This window comes from Scyliorhinus canicula, chromosome 22 (assembly GCF_902713615.1).
Source record: "Scyliorhinus canicula chromosome 22, sScyCan1.1, whole genome shotgun sequence".
Taxonomy (NCBI): Eukaryota; Metazoa; Chordata; class Chondrichthyes; order Carcharhiniformes; family Scyliorhinidae; genus Scyliorhinus; species Scyliorhinus canicula.
In genome coordinates, this window is record NC_052167.1 from 13,851,570 (window position 1) to 13,874,027 (window position 22,458).

The following is a 22,458-nucleotide window of genomic DNA, read 5'->3' on the forward strand; positions in this document are numbered from 1 at the left end:
ATCATTTTGTTTTTAAAAATGTATTTGTGAGGGGGAAAAAAAATCCAAATGTAGCAAGAACAGAACCATTGTATTGTAGTGTAGAATAAGAGGTAATTACTGAGAAAAATGAAAGCTGTTCCCGCTGTTAGGAGAAATGATAAGGGAATACTGTTCCTTTTCAAAGCATGGAGTCCATTTTGATATAATTGGTTCCAGAATTATTTATGACATTAATTGCTGCATTATCGACTGGCTGTCAGCTCTTCTGGCAGTCAGTCCATCTTTCTTACCACTGCAAGCCAACGCAGCCCAAACTAGACTGACAAGCTAATTACACTCATCTCCCCCTCAATGACAAATGCTGCTCATCTGAAACCTTTCCAGAAATAGGCGCTTTTTCTTCCCTTCGAGTGAGTTCATCCTGAGCCAGTCTTTGCTGATATCTACAGGTACAGAACGCAGCTAACTCTGCACACATGGTGATTAGTTAGAACATCTCACTCGATCCAAATACCCAAACACCTTGTGCTATCAATCTGAATGTCAGCCCATGATACGCTCCTTGCTTTCAGCGGATTTTCTACTGGTTCATATCTGTCACTCAACCCTGAAGCCCACAGCTCTGAGTCTGATGAAAAAAAAATAGTAAAGTACCTTCCACCCACGCCCCCCCCCCCCCCCCCCCCCCCCCTCTCCCACTTCTTACTTCCAGTGAACAAGGATCGAATACGACACGTACCAAACTCGGAATGTCCCGCAGCCAGCTCCATTCCCTCTGATGCTGTCATCTCGAGCTACATCAGGAGCACTGGCTCAATGGCAGCGTCCCTGACATCTGTCAGAAACTTTTAAATGTCTGCTCTTTTCATTAGGATGCTTCTGAATCCCAGCCAGGGGAAAGATGACATTTTGTAGGGGGGAAACTTGTTGTAGCTCCCTCTTCCAACTGTCATTCCAAGTATCCTCTAAACATATCAAAACACAGACAAATAAACATGGTCATTTGGAAATCTATGCAGTAATGACCAAGTTTAAAAAAAAAACATGTCAAAGCAAAATGTGCACATTTTCTCATAGGAAGCAACGCAACAGAAAATTTAGCGGCAGGCTATCTTTGACCTTTGTGATGTGCTGCTTCCAAAGATTGATGAGCACAACTCAAATACACATGAATTCCTTAATTCTCCTGTCCTTTTTCCATTTCAGTGGAATACTTGCCATATAAAAATTATGAAGCAAAAATTGGAGAAGGTCATTTTGATCGCAAGAGCAGTGGAAATATTCATCCAAATTAACATCTTCATGGTCAATTATGAGCTCGGGAAATTACAACAAAATGGCCTTACATTTATCCACAGCGGTGTGCGAATATCAATTTATAGTTGCATCTGGCACACATCCTTGTGTACCTTATTTTGGAGTCACCTTATAATTTACTAGCTCCTAGTTTTGTTTATTTTTTTTCTCCTTTCATTTTTCCTGATTTTTGTCTCTAATGTCTGTTCTGCTTGAAGTCTGATGCAGATGGACCACAGCTGTACATGCAGTACCAGCGCTCTTTATATCCTGGCCCAAGTGGTGACTGCTTGTGTGCAAGTTGAGGGTTGGCACATATTCAAATGGGCAGACGGGGGCGGTTTGGAGCAACTCATCGGAGCCCAATCCCGTCTCACCTGATGTCCATGATAGTGCACTTCCCGTAGAGGTCATTGGATAGTGATCACGAGCAGCAGCTTGGCTAACCACCATTTCTTAATCCAAGGACGCAGAGGGCAAGGTTGCTGAATTCAGCTAACTAAAAACAGACCAAGGATAAAAATCCTGATATCTTTCTTATCTGAATTGCACCGTATACTCAGCCACTGGTGGAAGTGAGTATCTGCATTGCATAGTTTAAAAAACTCAAATCCAAATGAAAGAAAATCCTAATTGTAACTTTCCTGTGCCTGATGTCTGTTCAGGAGACACACTAAACTCAATGGCAATACTGTTATTTAGATGCATTGCCTCAAGCTAAAATTAGACCTGGCATGTTACACAATAAATGGATGGAAAACAAATGGAAACATTCTTGTTCATTACTGCTTGGACTTTTCTCAATTTGTTTTTAAAACAAAGATTTTCTGGAAGCAGATTCGTGAAGACATTCATTGCACATAAATTAAATAACCATTGTGACTGACAAAGGCTAATGTTTAGATGACACCTTGGGTCCAATCTTTCAGGCCAATGCTGTTACTGTTGATTTTTGGGCCTGACAATGGCGCAGAAAAGGTTTCAGGGACAATAGATAAAAGAATCTTAATGACGTTTGCATTACTTTCACCGTCAGCTAACCCCTTTCATAGTAAATTAGCCATCCCACATTGCTTTTTTTTCTCTCTGCAAAATACAAGGTTCCCAGTCTCAAATTTGTAATGCAGCCAGACTGTTGGTCCACAAAAGTATTTTTAACTGAAAGGTCATTTGAAACATTTGATATTCTGAGTTTCTCTTTCCCTATCCTTAACTCCCACTTTGCTGCAAACTGTTAGACCTGTGGCAATGCCTCTCTGCAAATGCATATTGTGGCTAAGTTGATGATAGTAATTTAAGGTGATTCACTGTCAAGAGGGGGGTCACTCTTCCCATCTTAGTTCAACCACGCAGAAAACTTTCAATCTCCCTCCCACCGCACCCCCAACAAAGATTAAATTTCACCTTCAATGAATCTAAGCATTGTCGCTCTGCTTCCCTCCTCAGATGTTGGCCACACTCTGTGTGAAGCAGTTCTTCTTGGTGTAACCGTCATTGCTTTGTCTGTCCATTTCTGTGGGGAAATACTTGATGACCCAGCTGATATCTGGGCCTGTGTTCATAGAATCCCGACAGTTCAGAAGGAGGCCATTCGGCCCATCGAGTCTGCACTGACTGTGCAAAAGACCCATTCCATCAAGGTCCACTCCCCCGCCCTATCCCCATAACCCCACAATCCCACCTAAGCTGCACATCTTTGAACACAAAGGGGTAATTTAGCATGGCCAATCCACCTAAACTGTGGAGGAAACTGGAGCACCTGGAGGAAACCCACACAAACATGGGGATAATATACAAACTCCACACATAGTCACCCAATGCTGGAATGGAACCTGGGTCCCTGGTGATGTGAGGCAGTAGTGCTAACCACCATGCTGCCCTATTAGCATTCTGTTGAGTCTTAGGACGTGCACAACATCAGTCCCACCACTTTCCCTCCCTGTGGACAAGTTCTTTTGTCGCTTTTCCCAAGTTGGGGACCTCACTACAATGGGAGAATGCACAAATAGTAAGATACGAGGGAAGCTTATAGTGAAAAGGCTGATAATCTATATGAAGTCATCATTAAAAATTTTCCCATTTGGCTCAGCATTGATTGATTTGAGCTCAAGACCTAAGTGAACTTCTTACAGTTATCAAAAATGCTGCGAAGGAAAGTGAGAGTCTTCAGGAATTATTTCTTAATTTTTGAACCTTTAAAATAGACTGAGTTTCTTTAAGAACGGTTATCCGAGAGTCTCTACTGAAAATAGCTACATCCTACTTCAAGCACTATCCATACACTTACAATCCCGTAGCTCCAGTTAAGTTCGGAAACTATACTGAAGATTCAAAGTTGAACAAGAAAACTGCTTTCAGCAGACCAAGAAGAATCCAACACTTCAGTGAATGCTTTTGTTTTATTAATAAGTGAAGCGGTCATCAGAATTAGATAACAAATTGCTATTAACTGCATGTTTTGCAAAATACGGGAATGTAAATTATTGCAGTGGATATCATGCACAGATTTATAAAGTGCAGAATCTACTTTGTTAGTCTTTAAGTTTAAATATTGTAACATAACATTCTTAGCGTAGGTAAATAATACTTGTAATCATTTCATATTGTTTAGACAGGCTATCTGCTTTACAGTACGTTTTACTCATCACTGCTCAATTTTTCAATGGATCCACCGAAAACTGTAAACTCAAGATTCCTAGAACATCATCTGTATTAAATAAGACAGCACAGAAAAGTTATGTATAGAAAACATGCATCCAAACGTTTAGTTACATCAAATATGACAAAACCACAGTGCTGTACTACGCAAAAAAACAAGTATAACAAAATGTTTTGACACTTAAGTATAAAACGGCAATATGTCCATTGTAGAAAACCAAATATTGTATAGTGTAGACGTAGAAAAATACCTGACTGAATTTAATGCTGCACCATTTTGAACGAGGGTGGCCAAATACAAGTACTGTATAGAAGATAGTGAGTTTAATGTTGTCAGATTATCTTGCTTTTGCATTGTTTGCACTAAAAATAACTGAAAAGCCTCTTACAGAAAAGACTGACCACAACTGAATAGGTTTTAATCACAAGAAGAGGATGAGCCCCTAAAGATTCTCTTCTCCACCTTTTACAGCACTGATTAATTGCAAATCCCACTCAAATAGGGTAAGAGACAGCAAGTGTGACATGAAAAAAAATTAACACCATTCAGAAATGATCTGCTGCTCAAGAAAAAAGTTGCAGTAAAGGTAGACTGAGTTTTCAATACATCAAAAGTCAAAGCCACACATAGATACAAGTGCAATCTATTCAGCCTGCTAGAGTTGTCAATTTTGTTAGTGAACCGTCACTGATCAAAGTTAAAAAGAGAATCTCATCTAATGGAGCTGATATTTAATCTTCCCAACCTCAAAATAAGACCCATAAGGCAAAAGATAAATCAAGATAAAGTCCCTGAAATAATGTTGGTCAGTCAATGGGATTTACGGTTTAATATGACTATTCATTTCATCTTGTCCATGGCCATCTATAAAATGGAACAGAATTTTCCCATTACTCAACAACAAGTCATTGTAATGAGTGCAGTAAGGGCTTAATGTGACTTTCTGGAACTTGGTGTGATGCAATAAGCATGCTCAGTTCAACCTCAGGTGTGACCTCTGCCCTCCCATGAGCAGCAGTTGTACCAGGCAATCCATCATGAGGCTCATCCTGTCAGGCATACAGCCTCGGTGCAGCTGTCTGTCATGGCGATAGAAGGGACCTGCTTAAAGGCAATCATGTCAATCTCTATGTGCCTGCTCAGACTAGGCTGAAAGGTTGATCTTGACAGGCATGGCAAAGTCAGCAGAAGACACTAGCAGGCTGACATTGTATTCTGTGTTTCTTTGTATTTGAATAAATTTTCAGCTTTGAATATAATATAACATATATATAATATATGAAAAGGTGAAAGCAGGTAGCCTGACATAATTGTTCTTAAAGCTGGTCATCACGGATGAATCTGTTCCCCTCTGAGTGTCTTCCGTGATAGACATAGCGGCATTTTGCAAAAACACCTACAAACACACACAAAAAAAACACAGTAAATATATTGTTTTTTTAGTTTTATTTAAAGAAAACAAACTTACATATTTTTCTTTTCCAGGATGTCCATTTGGCTGTACATATCTCCTGCCAAACCTAAACTTAGTGCTATTCTATGGCTCAGGAAACAGGAATAAAGATAATCACTGAGGCAGGTAAAGTATCTTCCTGCTCTGAAGGTGGAAAACTCCATCCCAAAACAGGTTATATCACTTTATGGCTAAACTGGGAATAAAGTTGTTCCCTCTGACACACTAAGCACTTCAATTAGTTGGCCTGTCACAGTGGACCGTGGAAAGACAACACCTTAAGATAAGGTTATCTCGAGGAACAGAGCCTGTAGATACAATCTGACGGTCAGGCAACTGGGCGATAGTGTGGGTTAGAACATTCCCTTTCAGCTAGGGGTTTGAATTTAGTCCACACAGAAGAGATAAAAGGCAATTTTCTGATGCCTATTTAATGTACAAAGTGTAAAGCAGTTGAGCAGCCTCAATCAACCTTCCTGAATGCAAGTCTACAAGATACAAATGCCTATAAATGCTACAAAAATTGAGCAATCAGAGAAGCTAGAACGCAGCCATTGCACAGAAGAAAACTGACGGGGGAAGTGAAAAATTTGCTTTAAATTTCCAGCTCATCGACTGATTTGAGGAAGACTAGAGGCAATTTTGAATTTTATCCAAGTGTGGGAGATGAGGGGGGGGGGGAGGAGGAGGAGGAGGTGGAAGAGGAGGGCAAGGGGCAATACTTAATCAGGAAGAAATAAAACTTTAGTACCACCATTCCTTATTCCTGCAGTGAGCACAACCTCACATGTATTAAATCAAGGCGCAGTTTTAAAACAAAGTTTTCTCTGTTCCTCATCCCCAAGGGCATTAATTTCTTGCTGAGTTGCAGTTTCAGTGAATAGTCTTCTTTGGCACCTCACCCAAGTCACCATTATTCACAGTTGAGCCTCCCCAGTGAGCATTCATGGGCTATTTGACTGTGGAGACATCACAACCAAGACCTATCCAGGCCTCACCAAGCGTGTACATTCCAGCGACCTACGGAAAGAACTTTTACTGATCTTCGATTTTATTATCCAGGATGTATGAGGCCAAGCAAAGCACCTCATCTGAGACCAAATAAATGAGTCTTTACACAAATTCTTTTCGACGTATTTTCTAAAATTTCCTGATGTGTACAAAACCTTCAATTTACTCCGTCAGGACAGTACAGTACAGCAATTATATTAATACAGCCGTTCCCATCATGAGAAAACACCATCACATCGTTTCATTCCTGAAAGGCATATCTTAATTGAACTTGTGCAAGTAGCTCATTGTGCAGTACAAACAGTGTGTAATGGAGCCTGTTGGTTAATGGACAAGTAAAGAACTGCAGTGAGTCAGCAGTTATAACACACCAGGCATACGTCAGCTATCACTCATTGGTTATTTTATCGACAAACCAAACAAAGTTGGATGTCCTCTTTTCACATTTGAATGTATGGTGCTTTCATTCTATTTGCACTCGGGCTACAAAGGGGCAGAATAATTCACCAAGGAAGGCAGAAGAACAAACAGCCCTCATCAAACGGTCCTGAACAAGACTACACAGTGTCTTCAAGTTCAAATATGAGAGGCAGCTATGTCTCAGTGATCTGAAGGATTCTTTTATTTAAGTGAAAACTTTATCTTTATTGTGATATATTGACATGTTTGATGTAATTGCAGTTTCTGGACTTTTTTTTTATTATTGATCTTCTTAATTTTTTAGCAGAGGATGGTATCAGTCTATCATTTTTTTTGGCCTTTCATGCTGGGAAGAGCTGATCTCAGGAGAAGAACACCATTGATGATGATCTCCAGAAGGGATTGACAGGCTCATGGAGGGAAGTTAGGATTAAACAGTGTCAGGAAGGGAAATGGCATTCTCGAAAAGAGAACATGCAGGGAAAATAATGATTCACGAGATGTATGGCACTATCATGTTGGTCTCGGGAGGAAACAATGCTAAGGTGTAAGGATGATGCGTCAACTGTGCAAAAGGGAGATTTTTTCCCCCACTTGATATGACACCCAAACGTTACACACTAAATTATTGAATCATATTTTGTGCAATGTAATGCCTTTTAATTGGTTCATTAAACTACTTTTGTTCAGCCCTAACATGTAAACGTTGATCAATTTGTTGATCGTAACGTTACCTTGCAATTTCTTTAACTATTCGCAGGCAGATTTGACCCTAGAATTTGCTCGCTCCTTCCACAGCACGCAAGATCATTGGCAGGAAGTTGCATCAAGATACGCAACTGTACTGATAGTAGCCATAGCGCTCAACAAAGTCACTGGCCAAACTTGGAGAAGGACAGTAAGCAAAAAGAATGAGTTCTTGCCGTTTGTACTTTGACCCAAGGTCAGCCAGGTGGAGCAATTCTGTTGATAAGCTTGAAGCCCAGATGCTGACAGGGGGCTGCATGGTTTCAGTGGGATCCAAACTCACAATTGCAGGAATATCTGGGCAATGTTTAACAGTCAATGCCTTCAGGCTATCCGGATCAGCTCTTTCCAGAAACAAATTTGGCTTCTGCCCCTATACACTAGATTTATCATGCTCCTCTCCAGCCCTCTCACCCCCATCACCAAAATAAAATAAATGAAGTGACTTGTTAAGAACATGTTTTTGTAGGCTATGTTAACAGTTGGTGATTGCAATCTGCTGGTGTTGCTGACGGATTAGAAACAGGACTGTTAACAGACATCCTGGTGAAAGAGCCACTTGATGAATGCAAGAGACTGCAGCTAGGTGTCAGTGCTTAGAATATGAAGCAAGGACATGTGGTATTAATATTGTCAATGATCTCGAGACAGGAAAACAGATCCCATATTCTCCGTCAGTTTTAAATAGATATCAAGTGCATTAATGACAAAAGACCAGGCTTCAAACAAAGGAGCTGAGTGATGATGTGCTGAGTGCACTCTGCGCTGGCAATAACATGATCTGAAAAGACATTGTCAGTTGTGGAGACAGGCCCAGACTTGTGAGCAGTGACAGAAAACAGAGATGAGGAGAAAGATACTGGTACCATATTAGTGCCAACCATATTCGAACACTGTCTGCACTTCTAACTGAATCTGACATCATCTCCTATCACTTGCAGTATTCTCTGCTGCTCCTCCGCCTAGTTTTCCCCAGACATCATTACAAACTGTAGTCAAGTTTTATGTTACCAGCGGTTGTTCTGTCAGGGAGGTTGGGGCTCAGAGGCCTAGGGATAACCTCAGTCATTCTACATTGTGAGCTTGTAGCGACGGGACACTCATTTTTTCTGAAAACCCTCGCTACTTGAGGTGCTCGGTACAGCAACGTGTGAGCAGCTGTCACCTCGAATAAAAGGTTCGAATATTAAAGAAACTGAATTTCTGGATGTATCATAAAACAGTCGGACTCTCTGGCAGCAGGAAATAAATTCCAGCTGCTGCTGTTCGCCTGGGGATAAAGGTGCTCGAGCTAGTGACAGTAAAAGTCAGCTGAAATTCTGAACTCCTGGGGTCTGAAACTGTTTAATTTTTTTTTTAAAAAGGCTTGGTTTTGCAGAGAAGTTGCCGCACTAGGCGATGCAGCTGTGATTTGATAGCCAACCATATTTTACAACTTTCATGTGTACCTGTTAAAACTAGATTTCAGGGCAGCATGGTGGCGCAGTGGGTTGGCCCTGCTGCCTCACGGTTCCAAGGTCCCAGGTTCTATACTGGCTCTGGGTCACTGTCTGTGTGGAGTTTGTACATTCTCCATGTTGTGAGGATTTCGCCCCCACAACCCAAAGATGTGCAGGCTAGGTGGATTGGCCACGCTAAATTGCCCCTTAATTGGAAAAACTAGATTTCAAAGGGGCTCTAAAAAAATACTCATTTAAAATAGGAAGCTCACATATCATACAAATAAAGGAATAATTTACTTTATGAAAGGAAGTGTTGCAATTGAACAGTTAAATTTTAACTACACAAAGTACCAAGAAATTGTACAAAAGGGCAAGAGATGCAGGGGGTGCCATGAGAAAGAACTTTTTTTGCACAGTGTGTGGTAATGACCTGGAACTCACTGCCCGTGAGTGTGGTGGAAGAGAAAAGAATCAATGATTTCAAGAGTAAATTGAATGGTCACTTGAAGAAAATAAACCTGTAGGGCTACAGGGTCATTCAGAAGAGTGGGACTGACTGGATTTCTCCAAGGAGAGCCAGTATGGACTCAATGGACTGAAAGGCCTCCCTTCCACGCAATAAAAGACTCTACTCTGTGACTTGAAAAATTCACAGGATAAAATTATAATAGCTCAGAAAATTTGTAAAGTGTTCAAATGTTTAATATATTACAATATTCCGTCTTGTGCGAATTCTGTTTCATTATCATCTTAGAATTATAGAATAGAATAGAATTCCTACAGTACTGAAGGGGGCCATTCAGCCCACTGAATCTGTACAAACACTCTGAAAGAGCACCATACCTAGGCCCACTCCCCCGCCCCATCCCTGTAACCCCATAACCCTGACTAGCCTGCACATCTTTGGACACTAAGGGGCCAATTAGCATGGTCAACCCACCTAATCTGCACATCTTTGGACTGTGGGAGGAAACCAGAGCACCCGGAGGTAACCCACACAGACACGGGGAGGACGTGCATCGCCATACAGTCACCCAAGGCCGGAATTGAACCCAGATCCCTGATGCTGTGATGCAACAGTGCTAACCACTGTGCTATCTTCAGGCTTTAAAATAAAATTATTTCAAAGTGGGTGCTTTCCAATTGGCTGGAAGTAGTGGCAGTGCCTTTAACACTAGATGATGACATCAATGTGTGCGGAATACAAGGCACCCTGGGAGTTATCAGTATTTATGCTTTTGTTCCCTTCTTGGAACTGTTTTCAATATTGTCATTAACAGAAGCTTCCTTGGTCATTTAAACTGTAATAAAACTGTTCCCCCCACCCTTTCCCTGATCCTGTCCCCTTTCTTAAGGTAGTGCACTCATATTGGATTACAGATTCATGGTCCTGCAGACCTCTCATACTTTCCAAAAGGCACTCCTCAGTCAAACCAATAGGCTATTTGAACGTGGACAATATAGAGAGGAAGCCTAACTTGATCCCTCCACAATGGCAATTTTAAGGTGGCGATCAGGGGTGGAAACCTCTGCTAATTTTTCCCGTCTCCTAATGTCCAGCCATTGCCCCTGCAGAAATCAGATCACAGTGTGAGACCTTCTGACTCAATTGGCTCTTCATCAAGCAGGGTGGTGCTTTTGCACAATGAGTCTTTCGCATAATCTATATTTGCTTAAATTCCTCATAAAATCTTTTACAATGTCCACCTCAGTCATAATTCTGGGTTTAAAGTGCTCATGGCATAGCCATATGGCAACAAACAGTGTCAGAAAATGGCACCTGTGTTAGCTCATGAAAACAATGTGGAATAAGTGGTAAGAACTGATGGTGTTGGTATACATATATATATATATGTAAAAGCTACTTTCTACTTAATAAAAGCAACATTTCTGGTATCTGCACCCTATCTTTTAAGGAATTGTCATTCAAATGTTTACTGGTGTTTCACATTTCAGTTGTGCACTTTCAAAATGCAAAAGTAATTTTCCGGATTATTGTGTTGCAACAACTGAACCCTGTCATTTTCAATTCAAGTTATGGTAACATGCCCATCCATTTACTTACATTTTCCTCACCGTGCCTCTCACTGGCAGGTTTACATATTTTGATATTGTACGTATGGCTGCATTTTGTACAAAATCCTTTCCAAATCAGCGATGCAAAAATGCATTTTGGATGAAAAAGTAAGATATTGGCGGACTTTTTAATCACCGTAATGAATCACTGTTGCCGTGGTAGTTTGAGAGCTTGTGATGGAGTTCATTTACAAGCATGATTGATTACAATTCATGAGAATTTAAAAGATCATTAGGCCAAATATGCTAATTTACTCCCAAGTCTCCCCATATTAAATTTTCAGAATCCAATTCAGTCTTGAAGTAATCTTGGAACATAGAACTTGGTTATGCGTATGGACAATGTACTGTAATATGAGGATAACACATGCTCCGGTTGTTAACTAATATCCAACTATTCTGGATGGTAGTCCAAAATTACCGTTACAAATTCTCCCACTATTAGGGCCAGATCTGCTTTAATGCATTCCTGAAGACTTCATCACATGACTCTCCATCTCCAACCACTGTGCCCACACACATAAGTTCCTGCTATTGGTTTCCCAACACGTTCATCTTCACGTGTCCTGCTTTCCTACGGCAATTGGAAAGCCAGCAGACTCTGAACTGATTATGCCTGTTAGTCAAACAGCCTTTTTGTCCCCACTGCAGGACTTTTAGAATGAGTAAATGTTCAAAGAAAATGAAAAATATTCATATTCCCTTTAATGTCCTTTCTCCAGACGTCCCAGAAAGTGACCTTAAAATTAACCTTTGTTTCCCAGAGAACCCAAGAAAATCCTGGATGAATGTCAAAGTTACTCACTATCCATACATTCCAGACCTTGCCACTGGAGAATGAGAGCACACGATAAAATACAGCTTGGCACAACTCTCAGTTGTTTGTAAGAGGGTGCATACCCTCACAAAAGGCTTCTCAATGCATCTAAATTGGAATATTTAATGTATAGACTCAACCTAAACTTGGAAAAAGCACTGGATCGTCTGTCTCTCTTCTTGAAATCTCACTTAATACAAACCTAGCTCATCAATATTAAATCTCTTTCCGAGGAAAGATAGTAGGTCAATGTTTGAGGGAAACAACAGCAATCTATCCAAAACCGCAAACAATGCGCAGTCAACGTATACAAAAAAAAGAGGGGTGACAATTTATTAGGAGTAACACTAGGTTTGCAAAACAAAATTAAATGAAAACTTATTCAAATATGTTGTAAGTATGTTAAGAAAGACAGGTCGAGTAGTCTTTATCCATAAATCCAAAAACCAATCATATGCAAAAGCTGCACTTTTTTTGAACCTTATCGACCTCAGGTGCGGGAAGTTCCTGACCTGAGGCAACACAAACCTCGCTGACCGCACCCGACCTTTAGTGCAAGAACTCCCTGGTCCAAACTGACAAGACCCGAACTGATAGGCATCTCGCCGACTGCACTTAACCTTTAGTGTAGCAAGCCCTGACTCAAGCTAATCCAATTAGAGTCAAAAGGAACCTTGCCAACTACACCCAACCCAGCAGGACCCTGACCTGAGTCGACAAAAACCTCACCGATTGCACCCAATCTTAAGAAGGGTCGTCCCTGACCTGAGCCAACAGGACCTGAGCCAACACGTACATCACCGACCGCACCTAATCTTTGACACATCAACAACCTCAACTCTCTCCTACAAGCTGAATCACAGATGGCACTCTGTAATAAGTGGAAATTTATTACAGGTACCCCGTATTTATTATTCAGTGATGTGAAGATGCTGGTGTTGGACTGGGGTGGGCACAGTAAGAAGTCTGACAACACCAGGTTAAAGTCCAACAGGTTTGTTTTGAACCACTAGCTTTCGGAGCACAGCTCCTTCATCAGGTGAGTGAAGAGGTGGGTTCCACAATAACATATATAGACAAAGTCAATGATGCAAGATGATACTCTGAATGCGAACATTTGCAGTAATGGTGGTACACGTGAGAACGCCACCCATCAGGTACGAGGTACATACTCGTGCGACTCGGCGAACTTTGTCTACCTCATACGCTGCAGGGAAGGATGTCTCGAGGCGTGGTACATTGGCGAGGCCATGCAGACGCGGCTACAATGGATGAACGGATATCGAGCGACAATCGCCAGGCAGGAATGTTCCCTTCCAGCCGGGGAATACTTCAGCAGTCAAGGCATTCAGTCTCTGATCTTCGGGTAAGCGTTCTCCAAGGCGGCCTTCAGGACGTGCAACAACGCAGAATTGCCGAGCAGAAACTGATAGCCAAGTTCCGCACGCATGAGTACGACGGCCTCAACCGTGACCTTGGACTCATGTCTCATTACATTCACCCCCCACCATCTGGCCTGGGCTTGCGAAATCCTACCAACTGTCCTGGCTTGACACAACTCACACCTCTTTAACCTTTGATTATCCTTCACTCCAGTCACTCCGTCTGGACCTGTAAAGGCTCAATTACCTGCAAATACTCGTATTCAAATTATCGTCTTGCATCATTGAGTTTGTCTATATTTCGGGTTGTGGAACCCACCTCTTCACTCACCTGAAGAAGGAGCTGTGCTCCGAAAGCTAGTGATTCAAAACAAACCTGTTGAACTTTAACCTGGTGTTGTAAGACTTCTTACTTATTATTCAGTAATAACATATGACTTTTCCAGCTATTTTGTTTATTTATTTTAGACTATAGCTAGCCTAGGCTTAGGCTATTGTAATTTAAGTAGGCCTAGTCCTATATACAGTATCCGAAAAGCAAAATGATCTGAAATCCGAAACTCAATCCCCCCCCCCCCCCCCGAGGATTTCAGATTACCGATACTCGACCTGTAATTATTTTTGAATCTGCCAGTAATATGTAGTTATAGGATACTAATTCTACACCTAATATATTGACAGGCTGATTCATTTTAGAATCGTTTTTCATTTTACCCTTTCTTTTTTGCCAATGTTCAGTCTTTCTCTCCTGAACGGCCAGACTTTCTTTTTTTTTTGGCTACAATTCCATGATCAACGACTATCCTTTGGCATCTTGTCCAAGTGATTATTATTAATTATCATGTGCACTGATTCAATTGTAGAGGATGTCACTAGTTGACAACAACCCACAGGCACTTTCAGCCGGGAGCTTTGATACCAGCCAGAAGAGGAATCCTGGTCCATTTTCCCCTTCTTATCCCAGGAGTGCCTTGACCAACCGTAACTCCCTTGCTAAGATTAAACTCAAAACAGACTGAGATTGAAGATTGTGTTACATATATGGATTGACCCATGGTGTCACTTGTGAGTAAGTTATGACAGCCTTTTTTGCAAGTGGGAGGATTCCAGTAACACGTTGGTCTCCAGGTTTATTCCATTAGCAGTTGAATTTTGTAACAAATCTCATGATTCAGAACGCCAATTTTAAAAATCTGAAATAATATGAACAGGCTTTTTTGTAAGTTAGAGTTTTTTTTGTCAAAAAAATACTGTCGACTCCAACAAAAGGAATTCTGTCTCCATAAACTATTGCTTTACCAAATGTCATAACCAATAATTGATGGAGACCAAAGATGTATTCACTGTCAGCGCCAACTTGTTTAGTTCCATGTCTCGAGTGGACAAATTGAAAATGACACTAAGAGAAATGTGTTATAAATGCATTTTCTTAATATGAAACCTTTATGCTTTTATTTTATTTATTTTTGTTAACTTTGATAACTTACAACTTAACAAACCAAAATTAGGTACAGATGATGGCGATTACAAATGTAAAGACTGTCAGTTTGTATTTCCATCCCTTAATGTTCACTGAGGAGATTTAATCGGCTGCAATCTGATCTGGAAAAGTTGACATTCAAGTTTTCTTTTCCACATGTTGAACACACCATAAAGCAAAAGGTAGAGAATCAGTACAAGGGCAGGCTGTAAAACAGGCAAGCATGCGAGCTCTGAAAAAAGTTTGCATCCCAAGCTCTCAGCGTAACTTATTCATGATGGTGAGGTGCAGCTTTATCAGAATATACTCGAGGGGCAGCAATGCATCTATAACTGGAAATCTCAGCCTCTTCTTCATATAATCTGTTTCTGGAAAATTGAGAAGCAGCTCAAAGTCCGTGGGAACAGAATGATGAGCTGACACACAATAATAAACCATATTGTGTCGAGCGTACAGTCATCCAGATTCTCTCGGGCCGCAAGTATATTACCTTATACAGACATGGCTGGCATACATTTAAACCCCTATACACATTAAGAACCCATTAGTCTGACAGATTAAAAGTTATCTTGAAGCTAATGTTTCCATTATGTACAATTTGGCAGTGGAACAATCAACACTTTGTTCCTCATATGTCATACTTTGTTTAAAAATGGGAGTGTATCTCCACATCCTTGAATGACATTGACTTGCTCAGCTTTGATGTGGGTATGTGCTGTCTTCAGATTTGCTACTGGTGGCGAATGATTATTCTGCAGTAGTGATGATGGAAACAGATTTCTTTGCAGGGGTAGGGAGGTGGGGAGGATGGAACGGAAGAGGAGAAAATCAGTTAAGACACAATTTCCACTCTGAAATATTGCTGCTCTTGAGGTTACTGAGGCCTTCTGTTTAACTAGAACCTTCAGGAAAAAACAAATTAATCAACAGTGCACTGAAGTGGGTTTAATGATTGTATTCTGCATACAATCAGCTTTTCCCATTCCAGAGCCATCAATATGTCAAGGAAAGACATATCCAAAGGATGTAGCTCTTAACATCAAGGTTATCTGTTCTCCGCAAGCCTCTCCCTCCTCACTGCCCTGATACTTTACACGAGCTGCATTTAACATTTTCATCAACATGGCAATCAATCATGGTAATAATGCAGTGCAAAAAAATCAATTAACAATGCAATTAAACATTCCTTATTATCTGAAAGGGCTGAAATAATACCTGTAGGAAAAAGATAGACTCACAGAGCCCAGACATCCATAACCACATGCAAGACTGAATTATGGGGTTAGGCAGAGATAGGGCGTATAGTGGCAGTGCTATTTTAGACTGGACATATCTCATACATACTGTTTATCAGTCTACATCAACATTAGACTGCATAGTTACCATTCATCCTGCTGTTGTTTCAGAAAGGTTTGGTAAATTTAACAAACACATTCCAACAAAGTGTGGAAAATGTTAAAGCTAGACTACCAAAATGTCATAACCAGTTTAGGGTGGATATTGTGCAGAAAGGAGAAAATATTAATATACAAAAAGAAATATCCAGACAATTTTGCATCATTAAGTTAAGGCAGAACCAATTAGTCATTATATTGTTTAGATTTTCACTTCCTTACTGACTATTTGATATGGCAGCCATCTCCCGGAGACTGAATTGCTAACTTAAATCCAAAACCTTCAAAGTTAAACTGACATTTGTTCTCTTCCAGTAAAAAATATTTAGTCCATTAAACATAAATACCTGTCATTATGATACATGTACTGAGTACAAGTCTCCAGTTTTCCCCTAATGTTTATTACATCCAAACAACTGCAGTGCCTGCATGTTTTCAACTTTAGTGTATTGATTAAACTTTTAAATGCCTGCCATATAACCTAGGGACATCAAAAAGATTAATTTGCGTCAATGTTCATCTGTAATTCATTAGCCATTTATACTCTACAACCACATGGACTATCAAGAAAATGCATACCATTTTTCACTGTAGCGATGCTTGGAAGCAAATCTTGGCAGTTCCACTGCATAAAATTAGGACACGGGGGCCTGTCCATTTACAGTGCAGTATTATGCATTGCCAAAGAGCAACTCATTAAAGGAGCAATAGATACAAAAAACAATCTGAAACAGTATTCTTTTCTTATAATATGCAATAAACAGCAACATAAATTGCTTGTTACTAGGAGCCAAACAATTTAAGGATTTTTGCAGCTGAGGTAACCAATTAATCTACAATGTTAAATGGGTGCTCTCAATATAAAAATGATTTTAGAAGCACCATGATATTAATCAGTAACATGTGTTCAGTCTCACAGAGAAGGCCTTTGGATAGTCTGCTTATTTTTAAGCACTGATTTGCTCTTTTAGATAAACAGTAGCAATGAGGCAAAGCATATTTATTATTTGATGGAATAGGTTACTGATTACAGTCTAAAATTAATTGTCCTTGCAATGTTTAAGTGTGAAGATTATATTCTGTAAAGAAGGCCCTCGGTGCTAGAAACCAAATTTGTTATGTTACAGTAGTTTTAGTTTAGTGTGTACAACGCCACTTTGGAAACGAATGTGCACGGTGGTTAGGCCTGTTGTCAGGACAGAATCTACGACTGCATCAAAACTATTCATTAATATTATTTCTACCAACAAGTCGGGTTGTTGCAAGTAAAACAACAATAATTACATGTTTCTTTAGATTATATCAACATTTTCATGAAAGATAGGGCAAGATTCTCCAATCCCGCGGCAGAGTGTCCACGCCTTCGTAAACACCATTGCGACTAATTCTGGCCCCTATAGGGGGCCAGCACGGTGCTGGAGTGGTCCGCATCGCTACAGCTACATTCCCGGTGCAAACTGTGCGCCGTGGGATCTGCGCATTCGCAGTTGCACCGGTGCCAACGAGGACATGCGCAGCAGTGCCAGCGCACGCTTGCGCAGTGGCCTCCTTCAATGCGCCGGCCCTGACGCAACATGGTGCAAGACTACAGGGGCCGGCACGTAGGAAAGGAGGTCCCCAGCCACAGAGGCCGGCCCGCCGATCAGTGTGCCCCAATCGCGGGCCAGGCCACATCGGAGGCCCTCCCCCGGGCACGGACCCAACTCCCCCCCCTCAAAGGCCGCCACCTGACCCTTACACGTCGAGGTCCCGCCGCCCCAGAGCAGCTTAGAACGGCGCCGGTGAGACTCGGCTTCATTTTTGATCATCCCGGCCCGAAAATCGGCGTGCCGGCCACATAGAGTGGCCCACGACCGGCGCCGCACCAAGCACGCCGGCGTCAATGGCGCTGATGCTTCGCTCTGCGGAGAATCGCGTGCCGGCGTCGGGGAGGCGTGGCCCGTTCGCAGGGATTCTCCGGCCCGGCCCAGGGATGGGAGAAGCCTGCCCATGGATATAAATACATTTACATTTCAATGAAATGCCTTGCGATATCTACCTTTCCTCTTTTGAATAAAGATGTATTGAAGCAAATATTGTTAATCTTATTCCAAAGATTGGGCGTCTTTTGCCAAATAAATTAGTATGCACTGAAACCAGTTTTGTTTTTGGTAATAAATTATTAAAATAGTCACATACATGGATGCAAATATAATATTTTAGAATCTAGTGTGGCAAGACATAAATTCAAAAATACCATATTATGAGTTCAGGTCAAATGAAATCCTGCCACTTTGTACAATCTATTATAACATAACAGCGAGTGAGATTGTGTCATTTGCATCATAAAACGTCTACGAAATGGTGGTTAATCAATAAAAAAAAAATCAATATTGAGTTAGAATTTATTCTCAAAAATCTGTAATGGTTGCACACTTTAAACCTATTAATTACTGAATATAGTGACTGTTTGACATACTATTATGCATCCACAGCACTAATAGTGACATATTTTTCATTACAGTCAGTGGCCTCTGGACTTTGAATGACCACAGCAGTGTCACTGTCTAAAAGTAGTCTATAATTACTTTAAGGGTTGTGGAACTCCCCTTCCCCCCCCCCCCCCCCCTCCACCTTCATTCCCCAACCTCTTTGCGCCCACCCTGACCAATTTCATGTAACAGCTAACTCTCATTCTATCAGAGAAACTGAAAATAAAATAAACATGGACTAGGTATCAATAATTGTGCATTGAATATCTGTAATGTAGCATGTGTACTGACCGTTTTCATTTTGTTTTAATGGCCTATATCCTGTAACTCAATTCGCAGTTTCTGAAAACATATGCAGGAATGGAATCGGTTGTTGCTTCAATATATATTGATTGCTTTGAATTAACCTTGAACAACTGACATCCACTAGGGTCCATTCAAACAGGAAAGAGGAAAAGGTACGGTCTGGATATATTAGCCTGGAGACAAATGTTATCGTGCAGTGGGGGGAGGGGCAGGGGTTTGGTTGTTGAGGTTAGCGAACCTGGAAGACAGGGTTTCTCTGATGCCCTGCAGAATTTAGTAGCAAAGATGCTTTGAAGTATTTTCTGTGGTGTTTCTGTCCACAGGCAAACTGGTTGATGGGCTGGAGGCCTTTTGGGAGGAAAGGAGCAGGCAGATGTATTTGGGGGAGTGAGTAACTGGGGGAAAGATCATAGTGGTGGCTGGATGTGGGGCCTGATAGTAGTTGGGATTAATGGAAAGTTAACCAGGGACGGGGTGGGGATAGGGAGGGGGTCCCATATCATGAGATCTAGAACACAAAGTCCTAGAAAAAGCATGGGACACTTCTTTTCGGAATAATTCTCAGACAAGTATTTTAAACTTAAATGCAACAAAAATGGGGAGCCTGGGAAATCTGCTTTGCGTGGGTCTTGCTGAAATGTATGTTAAAGTGGCGCAGATCACTATGACAAACTATTACTTTCAGCAATGCTTACAACTCGGTCCAAGTAAAAGCAATGGTGGAGGTATCCCTCACACGTCAGAGCATTTATGAGTGTGCTGAAATCTTTGAAATGTAGGTTTCTTCAATTGCTGACTGAATCTTACTTCAAAATCAATTGTTGACTTAAAATGAGATCAGGTGAAATGCACATTCGAATGATATTTATCATGGCAGTTTCTGGGGGTAAGACCTTTCCACTGAAGTATGGAGAGAACGCAGTGCAGACTTGGAGAAGAATAGGGTGAATTTTAGGTTTAGAAATTGGGCGTGCAGCCGCCCTGTGCTCACTGAAAATCCAGTCTCATGACGTTGGGTCACGAACCCAATGGGAGGAATATTCTGGCCTCCCGTTGAAGGCAACCTCTGCACGATGGATTTCTCCGCAGCGGGATGGGTGAGCCATGCAAAACGGCCAATGGTGAGCTGCTTCCGCCACGGGGAAGGGTGGAAGATCCTGACCAATGTCATCACACTAATCTCTGACAGTCCAGAAGTTGGGTGGATGTCATTTTTGAAACATTTAAAAACTATTAAGCTTGTTAACAATTCAATCGCCCACAATTTTACTTCACCTACAGGATTGTTCTGTATCGGATCTAAACAGGTTTGGGAATGTTTTATGCCACCTAAAATGAGCAGCCGCCAAGGCCTACCACTGGGACCATGGTTGAATGTACCAGCGGACTGTGTGGGAAGGTGGCAGTGTGTGCGTGATCTTTAATTACAATTTTTAATTGCTTTTGCGCCTTCAATATGATCAATAAAAACTGATTCTGAGAACAGGGAGACTTTACAATTCTAGCCATGACTTTGGCATTACTCTACTGCAGCATGAGGTACAGGCCCGAAGAGCTGATTCTTAGCGCCTTCATAACAACGTGTTATTCAAATAACAATGTGAATGTGGCTGCAACAAAAATAACACTACATTATTTATTATGTTGACTCGAGTCAAAAGAGCTTACTGTGGCATGGTGTTTAAAAATAGGCCTGGGAAACTGATCCTGGCACTAACTGCACGCTTGGGCGGGAGCAAGAGGGAGATTTTGAGATTGGAATCCAGCTATAATTGGGCATCTTCCCTGTGGGTGGCCGCTAATTGGCTGCACCACGTTTTATTCGGCTTGTATGAAGGGAGTTGGTGGGAATTGGCAAACTATCGGGTTAGGCTCCCAGACCCCCCCCCTGAGAAACATAAAACTCACCCCAATGTTCTTGCTGAACAAACCGAAGGGTGGGTGAGTTACACTACTGTGCAGGACAAGTACTCTAGTGATAGTCAGCTCACCATGAACTCACAATTAGTATAATTTTTCCAAGTGTAAAACAAAAAGTGTTACGAGATTTCACCACCACCAAATATCACTCAACAAAAATGTTAAAAGCACGAGGAGTTTTAAAAAATGAATTTGAAGATCAGTTAATAATACTACTGAAAATCTTGGTACCCCGCTTTCGTCAACATCCGTAAAGTTTTGATAGAAGTCACTTGCTTCTTAAACAAGATAATATATTGCAGATTGAAGAGCAGTACATTGGGCAAACCTAATGCCAATCCAAGGCAGCAATATACTGAAGAAAATACAACCATATCAATTAATTTTCTAAATTTACATTTCTTGAGCTAAATAAAGCCTGAAAACAACGAATATTTAATTCAAGTGCACATTCTCCTACAATAACAAGCATTGGAATTCATAGTCCCATATCAGAGTCGATAATCATTTATAGGTGTTAATCGAACTGTGAAATAGCAGGCACATTTGTGATCATGGATGATTGTGAAATCAGCTATCAACTCTAATCCAGTAATAGAAGCCCTCAAGTTCATCAACAGACAGACTGAAATGGCAAGCAATACTCCATTTCCCCCCCAAAGATTTAAAGGGCAGCGCTTTTAAATGCATTGACAACTTCCTTTGGCTTGCGTTTCTGACAGGTGCTTCTGCCAGTTTTGACACTTTATTTTGACAAATCTGTTGACAGTTCTGATGAACGTGACAGTAATGAGTTATACACTTCTTACGCATATTTATGTCTACTATTAAATGAAATGAAAATGACAATTAACAATTTAACAAATTACAAATTTAACAATTAACAAATTAACAATTTGAAAGGGCACCTGACCTACACCAAAGGGTTACTAACTGCCACAAAGATGTTTGGGACCAGATCCAAATGGGCACCTTACCTCTCCAAAGCAGCACCCTGGCTATCCAAACATATCCACAAAGTTCAGACCCATTCTTCAATTTGGTGGAGGCAGCTAATGTTTCATAATGGCCAGCTGGCTTCAGAAACTGCGCATGCATTCCTGCCCTGCAAAAAATGGCAAATGCCACATTTTGGGTGGGACTTTTGGCTGCTTCACCATTTTCGCCATGACAGAGAGGCTCTCCATCATTGTGAAAATCTGGGTCAGTGGCTAGATTTCAAGATGATTTCATTGGCTGCAAAGCACTTTGGGATGCCGAGGTTGGAAAAGGCACTATATAAATGCAAGTATTTATTTATTTTCTTCTTTATACAGGGCAACTGTTAGTGTTGGATTTAAATTCAGCATGAATTATTTTCTGATGCACATGTTTTTATTTTTCTGTCTCAATAATACTGCATGCATAGCAGAGGAAACAATATATTACATATTTAATATCCATGGGAAAGATTCTGCAATGTTCACGATCAACTCCTTGCAGAGTCCCAAGGCTTTTGGAAAGGCAGTAAAAGAAAGATTTGTGCATTCTGATTTAAAACTAGTCGTTAAAATGCACATTATCTATTTTCTGTTGGCAAACCACTGAAAAGTATTTGTTTTC

The 22,458-nt window shown here is 41.0% G+C and overlaps 1 protein-coding gene across 4 annotated transcripts in view; it reads right to left on the reverse strand.

Annotated features, from left to right (window-relative positions):
- Window positions 1-3,658: 3,658 nt before the first annotated feature.
- The window catches only part of lrmda (leucine rich melanocyte differentiation associated), a 1,080,961-nt gene continuing 1,062,161 nt past the window's right edge, over window positions 3,659-22,458 (reverse strand). For all 4 annotated transcript variants that reach the window (XM_038783193.1, XM_038783192.1, XM_038783195.1 and 1 more), the window contains one exon: window positions 3,659-5,333. In XM_038783193.1, coding sequence (XP_038639121.1) covers window positions 5,254-5,333 — 80 coding nt within the window. In that variant the 3' untranslated portion in view covers window positions 3,659-5,253. The remainder of the gene's footprint in view (window positions 5,334-22,458) is intronic.